The sequence below is a fragment of the Oncorhynchus keta genome, chromosome 22 (genome assembly GCF_023373465.1).
Source record: "Oncorhynchus keta strain PuntledgeMale-10-30-2019 chromosome 22, Oket_V2, whole genome shotgun sequence".
In the NCBI taxonomy this organism is placed as follows: domain Eukaryota; kingdom Metazoa; phylum Chordata; class Actinopteri; order Salmoniformes; family Salmonidae; genus Oncorhynchus; species Oncorhynchus keta.
Window position 1 is genome coordinate 26,630,874 of NC_068442.1, and position 22,881 is coordinate 26,653,754.

A 22,881-nucleotide genomic window follows, 5' to 3' on the forward strand; every position below is an offset into this window, starting at 1 on the left:
GTAACGCTCATTCCTTTGACGATAAACGCGAATCCAACCATCACCCCTGGTGAAACAAAACCGCGACTCGTCAGTGAAGAGCACTTTTTGCCAGTTCTGTCTGGTCCAGCGACGGTGGATTTGTGCCCATAGGCGGCGTTGTTGACGGTGATGTCTGGTGAGGACCTGCCTTACAACAGGCCTTCAGTCCCGCCTATTGCGGACAGTCTGAGTACTGATGGAGGGATTGTGCGTTCCTGGTGTAACTCTGGGAGCTGTTGTTTCATCCTGCACCTGTCCCGCAGGTGTGATGATCGGATGCACCGATCCTGTGCAAGTGTTGTTACACGTGGTCTGCCACTGCGAGGGCTATCAGCTGTCCGTCCTGTCTCCCTGTAGCGCTGTCTTAGGCGTCTCACAGTACGGACATTGTATTTTATTGCCCTGGCCACATCTGCAGTCCTCATGCCTCTTTGCAGCATGTCTAAGGCACATTCACGCAGATGAGCAGGGATCCTGGGCATCTTTCTTTTGGTGTTCTTCAGAGTCAGTAGAAAGACCTCTAAGTTTTCATAACTGTGACCTTAATTGCCTGCCGTCTGTTAGTGTCTTAACGACCGTTCCACAAGTGTATGTTCATTAATTGTTTATGGTTCAATGGACAAACATGGAAACAGTGTATAAACCCTTTACATTTAAGATCTCTGAAGTTATTTGGATTTTTTATGAATTATCTTTGAAAGACAGGGTCCTGGAAAACGGATGTTTCTTTTTTTTGCTGTTTGCGGCCTCTGGAAGCATCATAAGCAGAATAATTGTTCGTTGGGAGCTTCATGAAATGGATTTCCATGGCTGAGCAGCCGCACACAAGCCTGAGATCACCGGGTGCAATGCCAAGCATCGTTTGGAGTGGTGTAAAGTTTGCCGCCATTGGACTCTGGAGCATTGGAAACGCGTTCTCTTGAGTGATGAATCACGTTTCACCATCTGGCAGTCTGACGCACAAATCTGGGTTTGGCGGATGCCAGGAGAACGCTACCTACCCAAATGCATTGTGCCAACTGTAAAGTTTGGTGGATGAGGAATAATGGTCTGGGGCTGTTTTTATGGTTTGGGCTAGGCCCCTTAGTTCCAGTGAAGGGAAATCTTAACACTACAGCATACAATGACATTCTAGACAATTCTGTGCTTCCAAGTTTTTGGCAACAGTTTGGGGAAGGCCTTTTCCTGTTTCCACACCTGTTTCCACAAAGCAAGGTGCATATAGAAATGGTTTGTAGAGATCGGTGTGGAAGAACTTGACTGACCTGCAGAGCCCTGACCTCAACCCCATCGAACAACTTTGGGATGAATTGGAATGCCGACTGCGAGCCAGGCCTAATCGCCCAACATCAGTGCCCGACCTCAATAATGCTCTTGTGGCTGAATGAAAGCAAGTCAAGTTCAAGTCATAGGACAGGCTTTTGTTGTGTGTCGGTCCCTGTGGCGTGTAGCACAAAGTGAAAGGGTTCTAATAGGTTAAGAAACGCCCCAGATAGCTCATTATTTGGGAAACACACATGAATGTTTAGAATAATAACTCTGTCATATTTTGGTGTATTTAAGTATAGTGTTGGTTGTGTGGGATGCTGCTACTCGTGCTGCTTCTCAGACTCCAGCCCAGTAGGGTCTGTCCCCCTGCCAGGAGACAGGTAACCTAGGGACAGGTTAGGATCTGTCTCTCTCATCTCAAGACCGGGTTCAGGAAGAAACCAGAAGAGAACTACACCGACACCAACCAGTTCTAATCTAACACAAGAGTGTTTGTGTTAACTAATTAACAGCAAAAGCCATCAGTGGGAATATCCCACATCTGTACACACCTAAGAACATAAACCACTGAAACACTAGTAATACATTTCATTCATATGGAGTCTTTTAACACAAGCACATGAGAAATAATCAACATAATACAAATTCTACTCAGATGAACAGCAGAGGGAAATGTTTATTTCACAAAAAAAAGAGCCCGAATGTAATTTGTCATTCAGTTTAAAAAACATGTACTCGTGTCATCTCTCTTGTTTCCTTTCTGAATGAGTGCTAGTGTTTTTTGTACAAAGCCGCCAGTGCAGTGCTCCAGCACTTGAGATTAGAGCATGGCTCATTAGTGTCATTGGAGAGTAATGTTTACAGGGACTGCAATGGCTGGGGGTCTTTTGTTGTTCTCTCTCCTTTTATTTTCACCCTCTCCAAGAAGACCTAGTTTTGAAATGAAAAATACATATCACACTTGAGAGTGAAGGATGAAAAGAAGCTCTGACGTCAATGAAGCATGAAAACAAAAAACTCTTTACTGTAACCTGGTAACAACCATCGCAGTGAAGAGTGTAGGGGCTTTGTTGAAGAACAGGGGCAAAGGGCTAACACACATGCACACACTTTAATGGGACTCTTCTGGTTGTGATAAACTGAGGAAGATTTATTTGTTCACTGTCCATGTCCTGTTTTTCTGAAACATTAACATGAGTTTCCACAGCAACCAAGCCATAGTGAACATGAGGAAAAAGAGACAATTATAGTCCATTCATGGCTTGTTTCATAAATGTGGTGTGAAATAGGATGTTCTATAAAAGACTTGGATAAAAATGATCACAAGTGTTGCTTTCATAGAATGCAAAAAAACTCCAAAGAGAGTGGTGACCCTTTTTCTAGTGAAAGGCCAGAGGAAATAGAGTCCTTGTCCTATAAACTTTGAAACCCAGTAGGAGACTGGCTACAACCCCATTAGTACTCCTACACTCAGCATGGCAAATTATGGCTTTTCAACCAGAATGCGTACTGCACCTCAGTACATGGGAAAAAGGTACGTTCTGTCATCTAGAACTACAAAGACAATTCTGAAAAGTGTATCCAGCAATATCAAAACATATGAAAAGTGGATTTTAGCTTCTCTTCAGAAAATGACAGAAACATTTGTTCAACAAAGCCTGACTAACAACTTGACTTGTTTTTATGTGTGTATGACATTTTTTCATCATGTAGTAATAAAGTACAGTGTGTGTTACTAGAAATCAGACTCAACATATCAGTATTCCTCCCTATTCACATGTGGAAGCAGATGAAATGCCTTGGGTAGAAGAGAATTGCAGTGCCAAGCATATTTCCTAAAAACACAATCAACAAAAGTAGATCAGTGTTTTATCTAGTCTTTTATACACTTGACAGAATATACAGACATATGCCACTAGTAACACTCACAACATAATCCTCAGCTATGAGGTTAGTGCTATTATTGCTAGACCAGTGTAGAAGTCTAATGTTGAATTTGTTAAATGAGAATTGCATTTGTTTTGATTAAATGTAAACATTTATTATGGTGTTGTCACGTTCTGACCATTGTTCATGTGTGTTTTCCTTGTTTTAGTGTTGGTCAGGGCGTGAGCTGGGTGGACATTCTATGTTGTGTGTCTGGTTTGTCTATTTCTATGTTTGGCCTGATATGGTTCTCAATCAGAGGCAGGTGTTAGTCATTGTCTCTGATTGGGAACCATATTTAGGTAGCCTGTTTTTGTGTTGGGTTTTGTGGGTGATTGTTCCTGTCTTTGTGTTTGTGGCACCAGATAGGACTGGTTTGGTTTTTTCACGGTTCTTGTTTTGTAAATTGTTGTACTTTCATCTTTATTAAAGATGCACAAAACTAACCACGCTGCATTTTGGTCCGCCTCTCTTTCCCCAGAAGAAAACCATTACAGGTGTTGAAATGGTAGTTTAAAAAAAATTGTAACCTGTAGGTCACCATAGAAAATGAGACCCTGCTCTCAATGGGCTCCCCTGATTAAATAAAAACACTTATTTTTTTGCTTTCAATATATACATTAGTGATTCCTTGATTATTTTTAGGTGGCTCATCATTACACTTTCCTGCAGATATATCCATGGCCTCATTGGCCTGCTCAGATAATGTGTTTGTTTTGACAGTGCAGACTGACAGTACAGGTTAATTTAACTGACCTTTCCTAGAATCCACAGCAAAACCTACACTGAACTGGATACACACAGCACAGTAATAGGAAACTAGCCATTTGCTTTGTTTTTCAAAACAAATCCATTACTTTAATATGAGCATTAGAACAAAATCAAATGTTTTTTTTTCTGTATTACATGATTACAGATAATCCCAAGCAAACAGGTTCAGGACCGACCCTTGCACTCAGTGCAGTTCCATTTCCAGGGACAAATGCAGAGAATAATCCCAGACACTGACAGCCTCAGTTTATAGTATGAATGCATGGATAAACGGACACTTCAATTCATATCCTACTCATTACAGACCAATTCCATAGAGAATCCAGTTGCAACAAATATATCAATACAGAGACGGCTTCAAAGATAATGAGCCAATACACCTTATCAGATCCTCAGCTGAGCATTAGTTGCAATACACTATCTCACCATGAATAGTACTACACTAAACCAAACCCCCTCTATTGGAATAAACATACAAACCCGGCATAGGTAGAAACTATTTGATGTATCATAGGTTATGAAAAAGAAGGGAAAAGCAAATGAATGTCATTTTAATAAAGCTTGAGAGACCAAAAAGGTCCACATTTGGTTTGCTGCTGGAATATTAACATTGGGATCAGCAGTTCATAAATCATAAATGCCCTAAATCTACTTTAATTCAATAGTTATATGTCAATAGAACTTACATTAGTCTTAGCTTAAGATCTATTTCTAATATTGTGGGTGCTCAGAGAGAGCTATAGCGACATAGCAGTAAGAATGAGAAGGTACTGCTGAAGAAAACAGATACCAAGTGGTGCCAATGATCAGTGAAATGAAATGAGACCATGATGCAAACTAATCCTGACACAATTTATGGGTAAATATACAATTAAATCATGGCACTATAAAGATAAAAAGGCTGCTGAGACTGTCTAAATGACTTTGTTAGATAGATGTTTAGACTGAGGAAGAGAGTATTGCCCAATGGGTTTTGAAATGCCCAATGGGTTTTGAAATCTTGCCAGATTATATCACTTTGCAGGCAGTGGTATGTAACCCTGATGTATAGTGTGGACATTGTATGGCTACTCTGTTAAAGTGAGAGTTTCTTTTAGTGGTATAAGAATAAGTATAGTAAAAACATGCTTTAATCAGGGGAAGTGGGCTTTTAGATTCTCCCTCAGAGCGACCTTACGCAGGCGAGCCAGTGCAGCTAACCATGTGTACCCTTCAGCCATCTCAAATGTCAAACAAGGCTTTAGTGGATCAGAGGGATTCTGGCTTCTGGCCAACCCAAAGTCAAGTCGCTAAGTTAAGCACTTGCCAATTAAAATGTAATACTTTTCATTTGTGTTGTCATCTGTGCATATCAAACATAAATTAGGCCCCTGACCCCTTTTAGATTAATCTTTCAAACTTGGTTAATCATCCAGGATTGGGAGAGTCAGTAACATCACTGGAGCGTGAGGTAAGTGCAATAATCCATGTGTGATGCCAGTAACTATAAGGCAGAAGAAACTCCTCAGCACACGGCAGCTCCATGTTCTCCTACGACGCAACACTTTGTCACATGATCATACAGTATGGTGATTGCTGACTGTTCACGACTCGCACAAAATGTCTTTGAAATTTAAACTAGGTATTCAATTTGAGACTGAAGCTTGTAATTTTATCACAGTTTTCTTGTTTTACTGAGACAAATACTGTAAGGTGCATGCTTACAACAGACTTCATAGTATGCACTACATTCTATCTGTTCCAGAGAGCCAGCCCCTCTAGAGGAGTGGTATGTTTGAGAGGATTCAGTGGTGAAAGCTTCTCTCTGTGCCAGCCAGAGCCTCATGTGACTGTCCCCATTATCGTGGAATGTCACAATTAGAGATACACAGCACTCAGGCCTGAATCTGTGTCTGATACTCCACAGAGGGAGCCTTCACCACTGGGCTATGATGTTCATTAAATCTGCTTACTCACTAAGCCAACGTGGCTATGTTCATAATATTCCAGGAAGATAACACACTAGAAGGCAAATCATTTCGATGATTACTTCCTATACTTGAGGAACAGTTGTTTATACGAGTATGAACTAGTGGGAAGCCTTGGTGGGGTCACTTCAAACTGGAGTAAGACACTAAAATTAAAGGACAATGGTTTCCATCATATAATTACAGCATTATGTGGGCCACTGAAGTGCAGTTGTGTTGTGCATAAATACACAGCATGTCACGTTGTTGCAAGAGACCTGGTGTCCACTGCCTGAGAAACATGATTCATTGGTCCAAACGAAAGGAATTCATCAGGGAAAGTGCCAAGACTCAGATTAAGCAATTTATATATGACACAAAATATCCTCCTGCTGTTCCTCAAGCAATTGAGAATTGGAGAAAACACCAGCAATAAACATGTAAATGAGATTGCTAATTGTTTTGTCGCACGGTGTCAACCTGACCTGAAATTTGACTCATTACTCACTTAAGTAATTACACATCATGACCCCTTCATCTTGATTGAAAGTGACATCCATTAACCTATCAAGTCCACTTATGTGTAATATAATGCATCTATTACATGGTGATAACTGTCCTCTGATCTCTGGTCCGCCTCTTACGAGTGGCAAAGTGCTCAAGACAGAAGTCTTTTGATTCTTCTTCTTTTTTAGATCTAATATCATTACACAGAAATGTACTCAGAACATTTCCATCATTTTCAATTCCACAATTCAATGTCTATTTGAGGACTACATCATTAAATTGAATGCTCCACTATAATAAAATGAAAGAAATTCCATCATAATTTTTGCCTAATCAAATAAAGCATCCGTATTTTGATCGGTAGAGTGAAGGGTTTCGAACAGAGGGCTTCCTTTCCCTCTCCTCCTGTCGATCTTTCTGTGCTGACAATTTTCTTCCCTGTCACGTCCTCCGCAGAAGCACCGGGAGGAAGATAATTGATCAATCAGGCTAATTGAACAGTCTGGACAGTTAGCCCACCATAGCAGATGTGCCAATTTGCATTCATTAAGACAGAGATGAGTCTTAATCACTGTACTGGCTTTGATTGACAACATAAACACCTCCTGTCTCAAACCCTGGATACACTCGCTCTTTTATAAAAAAAAAAAAAGAAAATACAGTCGTTTCTATATGTCAGAGGCCTTTATTTCATGATCCACTGCCAATGCGGTTACTATAAGCAGGCTTTGTGGTGAAAGAGTGGAATGATTCAAATGGAAAGTAGTGGAGTAAAGAGAGAAAAGCAGACCCAATAGACCTGACATTATGAAATGGTCAGGATTTACATACCTTATTGGATTATTATTCTGAATAGTGAGTGCCATTCATAATAATAGATGATCATTGAAAGTAACAATACTGATAAATCTATGGAGATGATGCAAGTAATATTTAGGCTCATTTTCTTTCACTGAATGAGCTCTTTATCTATAGAACACTCAACAATGAGGAACATTGTTCTATTTCCAAAACCACATTTAACAAATACGGCCTCTCTAATGTCGGAGATAAAGGTGAATTTGCGTATGACTGCTCTAGCTTTGTTTACTCCAGAAGATGGGCATGGGAAAAGACAAAAAAAAGAAGAAGCAAAATGTCAACTTTTTATATCCATTGTAGTCCAGCTCTATACATGCCCAGGCATGGTATTTGAGTAAAACTGCAGCTCCAAATTTGATTAAAGCCATTATTCCCATCATGGACTAATGGGGATCCTAATAAATACCAATGGACTAAAGTGTAGTCTACCACTCGTGTTTAAACTATTACAGCTGTATAATCCCATTCAATTATATCCACATCCCCTATTTTATGACATTACTTTAAATGTGTTTAGTCCATGTCAATTTCATTTAAATGCAAACTTGATTAATCCAAGCATAGCTGCAAACAGTAATTGTGTTGAAATGTTTTAAAGAAAAGCACAGATGGACGCCAAATCGTTCCTGTGAAGTTGATATTTGATTTTAAGGATTCTCAGCTAGACAGTGAGCTGTCTGTACTCAGAATAACGGTAGGTTATAAAACAGCTCAAGGAAGATTTCATTATCTCCCGTCGGGAAGGAAGAGGAGAAGGGATGATTTGATTATTTTAATTACCTACAGCAGCATTTTCATTTATGGTACAATTGAAATTCAATAAGAGAAGCAACAACAGCTACTATACTGTAGGACTTTTGCCACAGCACCCAACACGAACAGCAATGGTCTAATTATACAGGGTAGTCTGACATACAGTATGCAAGCTGGAGTCGATCTGTTTCTTTATCGCAGTGATCTTGCTCAAGTTGACCTGCATTTGATGTATCCTCTGTATATCAGTCAGATAAAAGGTTTGATGTATCCTCTGTACATCAGTCAGATAAAAGGTTTCAGATAAAAGGTTTGATGTATCCTCTGTACATCAGTCAGATAAAATATTTGATGTATCCTCTGTACATCCGTCAGATAAAAGGTTTGATGTATCCTCTGTACATCAGTCAGATAAAATATTTGATGTATCCTCTGTACATCAGTCAGATAAAAGGTTTCAGATAAAAGGTTTGATGTATCCTCTGTACATCAGTCAGATAAAATATTTGATGTATCCTCTGTACATCAGTCAGATAAAAGGTTTCAGATAAAAGGTTTGATGTATCCTCTGTACATCAGTCAGATAAAAGATTTGATGTATCCTCTGTACATCCGTCAGATAAAAGGTTTGATGTATCCTCTGTACATCCGTCAGATAAAAGGTTTGATGTATCCTCTGTACATCAGTCAGATAAAAGGTTTGATGTATCCTCTGTACATCAGTCAGATAAAAGGTTTGATGTATCCTCTGTACATCAGTCAGATAAAAGGTTTGATGTATCCTCTGTACATCAGTCAGATAAAAGGTTTGATGTATCCTCTGTACATCAGTCAGATAAAAGGTTTGATGTATCCTCTGTACATCAGTCAGATAAAAGGTTTGATGTATCCTCTGTATATCAGTCAGATAAAAGGTTTGATGTATCCTCTGTACATCAGTCAGATAAAAGGTTTGATGTATCCTCTGTACATCAGTCAGATAAAAGGTTTGATGTATCCTCTGTACATCAGTCAGATAAAAGGTTTGATGTATCCTCTGTACATCAGTCAGATAAAAGGTTTGATGTATCCTCTGTACATCAGTCAGATAAAAGGTTTGATGTATCCTCTGTACATCAGTCAGATAAAAGGTTTGATGTATCCTCTGTACATCAGTCAGATAAAAGGTTTGATGTATCCTCTGTACATCAGTCAGATAAAAGGTTTGATGTATCCTCTGTACATCAGTCAGATAAAAGGTTTGATGTATCCTCTGTACATCAGTCAGATAAAAGGTTTGATGTATCCTCTGTACATCAGTCAGATAAAAGGTTTGATGTATCCTCTGTACATCAGTCAGATAAAAGGTCCTTCTGTGGATGTATCCTCTCCCGGGACCACCCATCGTAGAATGTATCATGACTGTAAAAGGTTAAATGGCATATATTATGTATCCTCTGTACATCAGTCAGATAAAAGGTTCACAGGTTGCCCACTGCAAATTGTTTGTAAAGAAAATAAAATGAGCTAAATTGTATTCTCAGCACAGCACAGCACAAATGTTCACTCAGCACAGGAAAACGACATTGCAACAAATAAAGTTTGCTCTGGCAAGATATTTGCTATAAAGCCCTTACAGACCCAGACAAGCTTGACCTAACCTCTGAGGAAAGGAACCGGTGAATCAATCTATCCAGCATAGCTACTCAGTCAATAAAAGGCTGCTCTGTAAGCCGGGTCTTTAAAGGCGAGACGCAGGTGGGATCAGATTGAAGCGGGGACACTTCTAATCAAACAGAGAAGTGGACGTGATCCACAAAGGGAGATTTCATGCAATAGTTCAGTTGTCGCCCAGAGTGTTGCTGGAGTTCAGACCACCACACACTCACCCACACATACATATTAAGATGGCGCCGAAGAGGATGGCAGACGTTTTACACGCCCATAACCAATTGTGCTATTTTGTTCGTTTTTTTTAGTTGTTTGTAAGTTATTTTTTAAACTTATTTTGTACATAATGTTGCTGCTACCGTCTCTTATGACCGAAAATAACTTCTGGACATCAGAACTGGGATTACTCACCACGAACTGGAAGAAGCTTTTTCCTTTAACGAGTCTGACGAGAAAGATATACTGCTCTCCCGGGAACAGGCCCAGATCCCCATCATTTGCAAGAAGAAAAGACAGAGGAAAAGATATATATATGCCATTTAGCAGACGCTTTTATCCAAAGCGACTTACAGTCATGTGTGCATACATTCTACGTATGGGTGGTCTCGGGAATCGAACCCACTACCCTGGCGTTACAAGCGCCATGCTCTACCAACTGTGCTACAGAAGGAATTGAAGGAAGATGACGCAGATCGGGCTGTATTTTGGGAATCCGTGAGTAAACTCCCATTGTCATCTATTCTACTTGCTAACATGCAAATCATTGGAAAATAAAATGTATGACCTACGATTACGATTATCCTACCAACAGGACATTAAGAACTGAAATATGTTTCACCGAGTCGTGGCAGAACGACGACACGGATAATATAGAGCTGGAGGGATTTTCATTGGTTGCCATGAAGTGCTTTGAAAGGCTGGCTCACATGGCTCACATCAATAGCATCCTCCCAGATACCCTAGACCCATTTCAATTTACATACTGCACCAACAGATCCACAGTTGACGCAATCTCATTCGCACTCCACACTGCCCTTTCCCACCTGGACAAAAATAATACCTATGTGAGAATGCTGCTCATTGACTACAGCTCAGCGTTCAACACCATAGTGCCCAGGAAGCTCATCACTAAGCTAAGGACCCTGGGACTAAACACCTCCCTCTGCAACTGGATCCTGGACCTCCTGACGGTCTGCCCACAGGTGGTAAGGGTAGGCAACAACACATCCGCCACGCTGATCCTCAACACTGGGGCCCCTCAGCGGTGTGTACTTAGTCCCCTCCTGTTCTCCTTGTTCACCCATGACCGCGTGGCCACGCACGGCTCAAACACCATCATTCAATTTCCAGACGACACAACAGTGATAGGCCTGATCACCGACAAAGATGAGACAGCCTATAGGGAGGAGGTCAGAGAACTGTCAGTGTGGTGCCAGGACAACAACCTCTCCCTCAATGTGAGCAAGACAAAGGAGCTGATCGTGGACTACAGGAAAAGGCGGGCCGAACCAGACCCCATTAACATCAGGAGGGCTGTAGTGGAGCGGGTCGAGAGTTAAGTTCCTTGGTGTCCACCAACGATCTATCATGGTCCAAACACACCAAGACAGTCGTGAATAGGGCACGACAAAACCTTTTCCCCCTCAGGAGACTGAAAAGATTTGGCATGGTCCCGAGATGCTCAAAAACTTCTACAGCTGCACCATTGAGAGCACCCTGACCAGTTGCATCATCGCCTGATATGGTAACTGCTCGGCATCTGACCGTAAGGCCCTACAGAGGGTAGTGTGTACGGCCCAGTACATCACTGGGGCCAAGCTTCCTGCAATCCAGTGTCAGAGGTGTCAGAGGCAAGACTCCAGTCGACCAAGTCATAGACTGTTTTCTCTACTACCGCACAGCAAGCGGTACCGGAGTGCCAAGTCTACGACCAAAAGGCTTCTTAACAGTTTCTACCCCAAGTCATAAGACTGCTGAACAATTAATCAAATCGCCACCAGACTATCACATTGACCCCTCCCTCCATTTGTTTTGTACACTGCTGCTTCTTGCTGTTTATTATCTATGCATAGTCACTTCACCCCTACCTACATGTAAACATTATCTCTAACCTGCACCCCCGCACACTGACTCAGTACCGGTACCCCCTGTATATAGCCTCGGTATTGTGTTAATTTGTATTATTTTTTATTTTTTACTTTAGTTTATTTGGTAAATATTTTCTTAACTCTACTTGAACTGCACTGTTGGTTAAGGGCATGCAAGTAACATTTCACGGTAAGGTCTACACTTGTATTTGGCTCATGTGACAAATCAATTTTGATTTGATTGACGCACGCATACACGCATGCACAGACACACATTCATGCTCAAGCACAGCTCTCTGAGCCTGCTGTTCTGGTATCTACAGCAGAGCCAAGTTTAAGACAAAGTCCATAGCTCTCCACTGGGCTATCAAACTGTGCCCCAGGCATACATCCATCTGTGAGAAACATGGCAAATACTCTCCCACACTGCAAGGCCCACCCTTTATCTATAGATGGTACTACTGAGCAGGAATGTGACCTTTGATTTGGCTTCGCACATGGAATTGGACCGTATGCTGCCCAATGAAAACTCAGAAAGGATTCGCTTGGTCTCTCAAGCGAGGCAGATGAGCAAATAACTGTTTGTTTGGCAATTATCCGTTTAATGCAATTTATACATTTAGATAAGTGTCAGGGTAAGTGTCTCCATGTGAAACACATCAACACAGAGAGAGAGAGAGAGATGGCTCATTAGGAGTGCAGTCATCCCAATGACACTGACTACACCAATAGGAAAGCAGCAGCCAGCCAACCAGGTAGACATTCATATCATGCCTTTTCAAAAGAGTAGTCCGTGTTCTAATGATAAAGATCATGCTTAAAAGTGCAGACATCTATCGGCAATCTTTGTGCTCTGCGAGAATAAAAGGACATCCTTTGTCTTTTATTGAAGAGGCCGTCTGGCTTTCTCTATAAGAACACTCCACAACAAGATGCAGCCAACAGCCTGGGCTATATCAGATAAGCCCACAGCAGACACTGAGCTCAGTGAATGACACACGGCTCTGACGTTTGCTCTTGTGCCGCAGCACTTTTTGGACCAGTGAATGGTGGCTTGTGTGGAAATGTTCAAAAGTGGAGCCTGGACAGGCCTGGTTACTTCTGCTCTGCTTCTTCACTTCTGAACCTTGGCCACATAGCCAGCAGGGCTAGAGGGATTTGCACATATCTGCACAGATGCTGGCCGAGTGAGCAGGGACAACACTGCATTGTTCTCGTCTTTCGTTCGTGCAGCAAGAGCAGGGCAGTATCCTTGCAGATGGCTAGAGGGACTACGTGGGAAATGGACAGATCCCCACCAGCATGTACTACACTTGAGTTAGTGATGGACCATTGGCAGTGCTCCCTAGAGATGACACTGTGTGCCAAACTGAGTACAGTACATGCCAATTACAAGATACAGCTGACACGTACATCAACAATATACAATACTGTAGCAATAGACACATACACTACCATACTGTACAATCTCTATGGGTATCTCTACAAAAAGGAAACATGGAACAAATAGCAAACAATGAATCCTCTTCCTTCTACGAGAATCAGTTGTTGTACTTGATAAGTACAAGGACTCTCAAGTCACAACAGAAAACAAACATGGTATCACTGTTACATAAGGGTGGAGTGTGTCCATTTATTTGAATGCAGGTGAGACCCATCTCAGCTCAGAGAGAGAGAGAGCATAGGACCCCTGATAGAGGTCTGAGACTGCTGGATGCCAGAGCACTGTTTTGCAGCTCTGCCAAGCAGGTAATTCAATAGCAGCAGTAACATGAACAAAATATACCTGGAACAGCTGACTCCTTTTATGCAATTTTACAAATTTCTTTAAGTGAAATTTCTTTTAAAAATATGTGGGATTCTTGGAATTGGTGTATTCATCATGCTCTTTCAACTCATGAAGTATCTCTGTTGGACAGATTAATAATAAGGTATGTTTGAGTGAAGTCTGCCAGTGAAAACACAAGTGTATTACGATGCCGCTAGCAGTGCAGAAACCAGAGAAATGTCTGTCCTGTTTAATGAAAACACCTCAGTCAAAACTTGAAACACAAGACCTAGTCTGTCTACTTTAAATATTGGCTTGCAAAACAAATAAAGCACTTTTATTGTTATTATCATGAATTTTAAACTGGGCCTGAATGTGTTTGTTTTTCATTTAGTCAAAAGTGAAGACACTAGCTTCAGAAAACAGATTCTGAATAGGTTGAAAAGTGCGTCAGTGGGAGGGATGTGGATCCCAATGGATCCACAATCTCCCCCCATTTTCTTTGCAGTGATACTCTTGGCCGACAAATTTGATAGGCTGGCATAACAAGCGGCTTCTTCTTCTTCTGTGAGTGTTTGGGCATGTAGAGGGACACTAGCTGCCAGGGAGACCAAGTGCTGCTGGAATTCTCTCCAACACTCTCAGAGCCAATAGGAATCTCGAAAGTATGTTCATTACATAATGCTATGTAATTAAACCTAACATCTGAGTAAAGTATAGGCTTTTTGTCTTAAACAGTGGTATAATGATTATGGGATTCGTCCATGCAGGTATAGACAGTATAGTATCTGGGGGAAACAGAGTTTCCATGCTGTTTGGACAGTTACTGAGTGCAGGCCTGTGCAGCGGTAGATTTGTCTTGTCGGTTGCTGGACTGAACTGAAGCTCAACTTATCATAGGCTGCAGATGTCCCCTGCCCTATCTGACAAGTAGCTAGAAGGAAACTGTTACAAGCCCTTCAGTCTTCAAAGCCCAAACATTGTATTTCTTTCTGCATAAGCATATGCATGGTTTCCTGCCCTGATACAGTGAAAATGTAAAAGCAACTTACCTCGACAATGTCGGAGTTGGTTCTGCTCTCGTGGGGCTCGTTGTACTCAGTGTATTTGAGCAGGACCTTGTCCATATCTGTGCTCGCATACTGAAAGAGTTTGTTTGAGCTGTTGAATATGATCAGGGCTATCTCACAGTCACATAGAACGCTGAGCTCATAGGCCTTCTTCATTAGCCCAAACTTCCTCTTCGTGAAGGTAACCTGAGGAGACAGTGACCATCATCATCAGTTACACACAGAACAAAATCAGATTACAAAAAATACTATTCAAATTCAGAAATTATGCATAGATACATCTACACATATTTAGTATGCATGTATAAAAGAGGGTGATAAAACAGAATTGGAAATGATGTTGAGCAGCAGCCTGGGGGTGTTCTTACTGGTTGGATAGGGGTCAGGCTGCAGCAGCACAGTTTCAGAACTAATAATAAGACACTTTCCTATCTCCATCTCTCATAAAACAGAAGTCATAAGTGTATCCCTTTAGGACAACTACAGTGAGGATATGAGGCTGGTGTGACTGGTTAGCAGGCCAGAGGTCAGGCAGTGTAAAGTCATGTAGCGGTTAGGTAAGCTGAATCAGGGCGTTGGGAGCAGGGATCCATACATTACATTAGCTCCTGACTCCATGTACGGTACGGACAGCGGTCCCTCCCTGCCCCTGCATCACTCTGCCTGTAACACGAGCCCACAGACGGGACTGTAGGTCATGCATCACTCCAGGGGTACTGAAACCTAACCCTCTCTGCAGACTTCTGTCCTGCATCTCTTCAGCTCTGTATCTGTGGTTGCCTGTACCCAATACACACATCATTATGTAGCACTACTTTATTGCCTATGCAGTAATGTATGCTAGGACCCTGTTTCATTGTAAAACCTCATCCAGACAAACAGGGAAACAAGGAATGCAGATGTTCTTCCATTGGTATATTTTACAGGCAGTGTACTTTGAGACTGTACAAGCGGTTCTGTAATGTTGTTTATGTGAAACACCTCCTCGATAGCATTTATGCAAGCTTATCATCCTCACAGTGTGCGTCATGTAAAGTGCATTCAGTTACAGTACAGTGAGAGCTATTCTATGGATATGCCAGTGAAAGCTGTGCTTCAGGCCAAAGCAGAGTGAATGTGTCTGTATTCACTTCCACCAATTTCACTGACCTACTAAGAGGAGCTAGGCAGATGAGCTAGCTTTGTTCAACTTTAATTGGTCACAGCTTGTGCCTACCCTCATTTAAAATGGCATAATGCAACATAATCCTATGAGTTGTATAGCTTCTCTGTCTCAACTGAGCCAGTGGGGTCACTTCAACTGTGAAAAATGAATTTCAAATGTTCCACACTACAGGTAATTACACAGGTCCATTATAACTCTGGCAGACACACAGGCCCTTTACACATGTCAGGTTTGGACATGATGACAAAACCAAACACCAGAATAACATTTCCTTTAAATGCATGAGTTGCAAGTCTTAGAACATGTTAAAGTTAATGACCTTTGACATATGGATATATATGAGTCCTGCTGGAGAGCAGTCTCTCTATCCATTGCTTTAGTGCATGTCATAGTGTTTATTTGTGCTGTGGAGGCAATACGCTCCACGAGGGCAGACAAGGGTATGTGCCATCTCTGTATCCTTGGTCCACAGAGGACCAGTCCCCACTCTGTTCTCATCAGACCTGACTATAACAATGTATAGTACAGTAGGCTACAGTAGCTCCTGGAGCAGGTTAATGGGCCGGCGTATGACAAGCCAAACCACCTGACATTGACCTCCCTTGACTCACTCTCCTCCTCAGAGCTGCTTGCTTGTTTACTTGTTTGTTTGTTTAACCGTCTGGAAAGCACTGACTGTCATGTGGGGAAATAATTAACAAATTGACAACGTTTTCGCAGATGAGTGTGTCTGCTAAGCTAAGCCATGGAGGGAGGGAGACGTCACCTTTCAGCAGGAAGCAGGCAGCTAACCCTGGGTGAGTAAACTGAACGGGTGGGCTGGGACTTTGTTCCACCTGGCTGGGCTAGCCATCAGTGTGCTGAGTGGAGTAGCAGGGCCACAGCGCTGCGCTGACCCAGGCTCCTGCTTCATTTCACCCAGAGAAGCACAGAGACCTGGATCAGCCCGCATCGCCCCCGCAGAGCCAGCTGCTCTTAAAGAGGAGTGTTCCCTATTCTAATATACTGTCTGTATCCTTTCACTGACTGGAGATACTGTAGGATGTCTAAATGGTTTCTGTACTGTATTCTCTTATCAGAGAATAAAATACCATGTCAAACATGCCCACATACTGTGCTTCATACTAATGTACAATGAGCGACATTTTGATCATCGACTAATATCTTAGATGCAGTGAGAACAAGCTGCTTGTGTCATGATTGTCAGTAGCCTACACCGCAGAGTTAAGACCTTGCTAAGGCATGGGCCTTTGGGTTGACACCCCTCTCAGTGGAAAACCACAAGCACCTTTGAGTTCACGTGGGCTATAGGTAGTGTTTTCCTATGGCTCGCAAAGAAACCCACACACACAGACACCATTCTATGGGTTCCTCAAGAATTACGGTGGTGTAAAGATTATGTTGAATTATTGTACTGTCTAATTAATGCAAATCACGGTGACAGAAAAACTGGTATCCACTGTAAATCATGTGAAACAAACTTCTTTTGAGTACCACAAGTTACTAGTGTGTTACTATTACTCTCTACCAAACATTCAACTGCAAATATGGAAACAAAAAAATGACTAAACTATTCTAAACTCTAAACTTAAAATGCATCTATTTCTCCATCTATTTTGCAGCCTTTGATCAGGTTATTATAATAATCCACACAATGCCTACCAGACAGACAGAAATTATATTAGGATTTTTCACCTGACTATGAGCCTGGCTGAAAACCTTGACCTTTTCAGATTCTCTCTCATTGCTAGTGACGAGCTGGGGGTGCTAATTCTACTCTCATAGAAAACTCATCCTATGAAGTGCACGTCTCAGGCATTGCTGTTCCAAAATTCTCCGTTGACAACTGTAATCAGCAATGAAATGTGGGAAGACGAACGAAGAGGAAAAGTGATGTGACATCAATAGAGTGTCTAGCTTGGTCAAGTGGTGATATACAGAACCAGTAAAACGTTTGGACGCACCTCCTCATTTAAGGGTTTTTCTTTATTTTCTTTATTTTGTATTATTTTCTACATTGTAGAATAATAGTGAAGACATCAAAACTATGAAATAACATATATGGAATCATGTAGTAACCAAAAAAGTGTTAAAACAAATAAAAATGTGTTATATTTGAGAATCTTCAAAGTAGCCAACACCCCCCCCATATGACAGTTTTGCACACTCTTGGCATTAATTCAACCAGCTTCATGAGGTAGTCAGCTGGAAGACATTTCAATTAACAGGTGTGCCTTGTTAAAAACGTCTTAGGGTTGAAATCCCGTTAACAGGATTGATATGACAACAGCCAGTGAAAGTGCAGGGCGCCAAATTCAAACAACAGAAATCTCATAATTAAAATTCCTCAAACATACATGTATCTTATAACATTTTAAATGTAATCTTGTTGTTAATCCCACCAATGTGTCTGATTTCAAAAAGGCTTTACAGTGAAAGCACCACAAACGATTATGTTAGATCACCGCCAAGTCATATAATTTTTTTTCTATTTTTCCAGCCAAAGAAGAGTCACAAAAAGCACAAATAGAGATAAAATCAATCACTAACCTTTGATGATCTTTATCAGATGACACTCATAGGACTTCATGTTACACAATAAATGTATGTTTTGTTCGATAAAGTGCATATTTATATTTAAAAGATCTCAGTATACAGTGCCTTGCGAAAGTATTCGGCCCCCTTGAACTTTGCGACCTTTTGCCACATTTCAGGCTTCAAGCATAAAGATATAAAACTGTATTTTTTAGTGAAGAATCAACAACAAGTGGGACACAATCATGAAGTGGAACGACATTTATTGGATATTTCAAACTTTTTTAACAAATCAAAAACTGAAAAATTGGGCGTGCAAAATTATTCAGCCCCCTTAAGTTAATACTTTGTAGCGCCACCTTTTGCTGCGATTACAGCTGTAAGTCGCTTGGGGTATGTCTCTCTCAGTTTTGCACATCGAGAGACTGACATTTTTTCCCATTCCTCCTTGCAAAACAGCTCGAGCTCAGTGAGGTTGGATGGAGAGCATTTGTGAACAGCAGTTTTCAGTTCTTTCCACAGAATCTCGATTGGATTCAGGTCTGGACTTTGACTTGGCCATTCTAACACCTGGATATGTTTATTTTTGAACCATTCCATTGTAGATTTTGCTTTATGTTTTGGATCATTGTCTTGTTGGAAGACAAATCTCCGTCCCAGTCTCAGGTCTTTTGCAGACTCCATCAGGTTTTCTTCCAGAATGGTCCTGTATTTGGCTCCATCCATCTTCCCATCAATTTTAACCATCTTCCCTGTCCCTGCTGAAGAAAAGCAGGCCCGAACCATGATGCTGCCACAACCATGTTTGACAGTGGGGATGGTGTGTGTTCAGGGTGATGAGCTGTGTTGTTTTTACGCCAAACATAACGTTTTGCATTGTTGCCAAAAAGTTCAATTTTGGTTTCATCTGACCAGATCACCTTCTTCCACATGTTTGGTGTGTCTCCCAGGTGGCTTGTGGCAAACTTTAAACAACACTTTTTATGGATATATTTAAGAAATGGCTTTCTTTTTTGCCACTCTTCCATAAAGAGATTTGTGCAATATACGACTGATTGTTGTCCTATGGACAGAGTCTCCCACCTCAGCTGTAGATCTCTGCAGTTCATCCAGAGTGATCATGGGCCTCTTGGCTGCATCTCTGATTAGTCTTCTCCTTGTATGAGCTGAAAGTTTAGAGGGACGACCAGGTCTTGGTAGATTTGCAGTGGTCTGATACTCCTTCCATTTCAATTATTATCGCTTGCACAGTGCTCCTTGGGATGTTTAAAGCTTGGGAAATCTTTTTGTATCCAAATCCGGCTTTAAACTTTCTTCACAACATCATCTCGGACCTGCCTGGTGTATTCCTTGTTCTTCATGATGCTCTCTGCGCTTTTAACGGACCTCTGAGACTATCGCAGTGCAGGTGCATTTATACGGACACTTGATTACACACAGGTGGATTGTATTTATCATCATTAGTCATTTAGGTCAACATTGGATCATTCAGAGATCCTCACTGAACTTCTGGAGAGAGTTTGTTGCATTGAAAGTAAAGGGGCTGAATAATTTTGCACGCCCAATTTTTCAGTTTTTGATTTGTTAAAAAAGTTTGAAATATCCAATAAATGTCGTTCCTCTTCATGATTGTGTCCCACTTGTTGTTGATTCTTCACAAAAAATACAGTTTTATATCTTTATGTTTGAAGCCTGAAATGTGGCAAAAGGTCACAGAGTTCAAGGGGGGCGAATACTTTCGCAAGGCACTGTACATTGGCGCGTTATGTTCACTAGTTCCAAAAACATCCGGTGATATTGCAGAGAGCCACATCATTTTATAGAACTACTCATTATAAATGTCGATGAAAATACAAGTGTTAGACATGGAAATATAGATATACTTCACCTTAATGCAACCGCTGTGTCAGATTTTTAAAAAGCTTTATGGAAAAAGGAAACCATGCTATAATCTGAGAACGGCGCTCAGAAAACAAATAGAGATATCCGCCATGTTGGAGTCAACAGAAATCAGAAATAACATTATAAATATTCACTTACCTTTGATGATCTTCATCAGAATGCACTCCCAGGAATCCCAGTTCCACATTAAATGTTTGTTTTGTTCGATAATGTCCATCATTTATGTCCAAAGGGCTACTTTTGTTAGCACATTTGGTAAACAAATCCAAAGTCATGAAGCGCGTTCCCTAATTGCAGACGAAATGTAAAAAAGATCTGTTACTGTCCGTAGAAACATGTCAAACGATGTATGGAATCAATCTTTAGGATGTTTTTAACATAAAACTTAAATAATATTCCAACTGGAGAATTCCTTTGTCTTCAGAAAAGCAAAGGAGCGCGAGCTACCTCTTATGTGAAATGCGCGTGACTGCTGGCAGACCTCTGACTCATTCCCCTCTCATTCTATCCCCTTTCACATTAGAATCCTAAAACAGTTTCTAAAGACGTTTGACACCTAGTGGAAGCCTTAGGAAGTGCAACATAACCAATATCCCACTGTGTATTCAATAGGGGCTGGGTTGAAAATCGACCAAACTCAGATTTCCCACTTCCTGTTTGGATTTCTTCTCAGGTTTTTGCCTGCGATATGAGTTCTGTTATAGTCACAGACATCATTCAAACAGTTTTAGAATCTTCAGATTGTTTTCTATCCAATACTAATAATAATATGCATATATTAGCAACTTGGACTGAGGAGCAGGCAGTTTACTCTGGGCACCTTTTCATCCAAGCTACTCAATACTGCCCTTGCAGCCATAAGAAGTTAAAGTATTATTTGTGGAATTTCATTCCTTCTTAATGCATTTGAGCCAATCAGTTGTAGGGGTGGTATACAGAAGATAGCCCTATTTGGTAAAAAAACAAGTCCATATTATGGCAAGTACAGCTCAAATAAACAAAAAGAAACGACCAGTCCATTATTACTTTAAGACATGAAGGTCAGTCAATACGGAAGAATTTCAATGATAAAACTGTCTCATGTGGAATGAACACGATGGGAAACAGAGAGCTGGTTTCAAGCGCAGGGCGCAGCAGGTGTTTATTGTAAAGGACCACAGGAAGAGGCAGGTAGATGGGTCCAGGGGCAGGCAGAAGGTCATACACAGGGGTCCAAAAAAGGCATCAGTACAGGCAGGGAAAAGGCTAATAATGTCGTCCGGGAGATCAGGCAATAGGTTGATAACAGGAAATCTGATAGGCTAAAGTACAGGCAGGGAATAGGCAAAAGGCGTTGTTCATAAAGCAGGGGAAAACTTTATATACAGGAGGATTAAATTACAGGAAAAACAGAGCTCTAAATAGAAGTTTGTCACAAAAAAAAATCTCAATGATTGAGTGCAAAGAACTGAACTAAATAGTGTGTGATAATGACATACAGGTGTGTAAACAGGTGATCAGAATTCAGGTGATTGGGATCTGGAGCATGAGCTGCATTCAGGGGATCTACGTGTTTGAGAGTGTGAGTTGGAAGCAGACATTACATCATGAGGACCGCCACAGAAAAGAAAGACCCAGAGTTACCTCTGCTGTAGAGGATAAGTTCATTAGAGTTACCAGCCTCAGATTGCAGCCCAAATAAATGCTTCACGGAGTTCAAGTAACAGACACATCTCAACATCAACTGTTCAGGGGAGACTGTGTGAATCAGACCTTCATGGTTAAATTGCTGCAAATAAACCACTACTAAAGGACACCAATAAGAAGAAGATACTTGCTTGGGCCAAGAAACATGAGCAATGGACATTAGACCAGTGGAAATCAGTTCTTTGTTCTAACGAGTCCAAATTAAAGATTTTTGGTTCCAACCTCAGTGTCTTTGTGAGATGCAGAATAGGTGAACGGATGATCTCCGCATGTGTGGTTCCACCCGTGAAGCATGGAGTATGTGGTGTGATGGTGTGGAGGTGCTTTGCTGGTGACACTGTCTGTGTTTTTTTTTATTCAAGGCACACTTAACCAGCATTGCTACCACAGCATTCTGCAGCGATACGCCGTCCCATCTGGCTTGCGCTTAGTGGGACTGTCATTTGTTTTTCAACAGGATAATGACCCAACACACCTCCAGCCTGTGTAAGGGCTATTTGACCAAGAAGGATAGTGATGGAGTGGCTGCATCAGATGACCTGGCCACCACAATCACCCGACCTCATCCCAATTGAGATGGTTTGGGATGAGTTAGACCGCAGAGTGAAGGAAAAGCAGCCAACAAGTGCTCGGCATATGTGGGAACTTCAAGACTGTTGGAAAAGCATTCCAGTCGACGCTGGTTGAGAGAATGCCAAGAGTGTGCAAAGCTCTCATCAAGGCAAAGGGTGGCTACTTCGAAGAATCTCAAATCTATTTTGATTTGTTTAACCCTTTTTTACTTTTGATGTCTTCAGTATTATTCTAAAATGTAGAAAATAGTAAAAATAATGAAAACCCCTTGAATGAGAAGGTGTGTCCAAACATTTGACTGCTACTGTATATGACCTACTGTACTGAAAATAATGTGTTGCCAGAGATCAAACTGAGTGCATGGCCATCTTGCTCTGCCATGAAAGGATCA

At 41.3% G+C, this 22,881-nt stretch overlaps 1 protein-coding gene across 9 annotated transcripts in view; it reads right to left on the reverse strand.

Annotated features, from left to right (window-relative positions):
- LOC118401239 (myocyte-specific enhancer factor 2A-like) overlaps positions 1–22,881 on the reverse strand; it is a 120,701-nt gene that overhangs the window by 44,399 nt on the left and 53,421 nt on the right. For all 9 annotated transcript variants that reach the window (XM_035798594.2, XM_035798592.2, XM_035798587.2 and 6 more), the window contains one exon: positions 14,612–14,815. In XM_035798594.2, the coding sequence (XP_035654487.1) occupies positions 14,612–14,815 (204 nt within the window). The remainder of the gene's footprint in view (positions 1–14,611; positions 14,816–22,881) is intronic.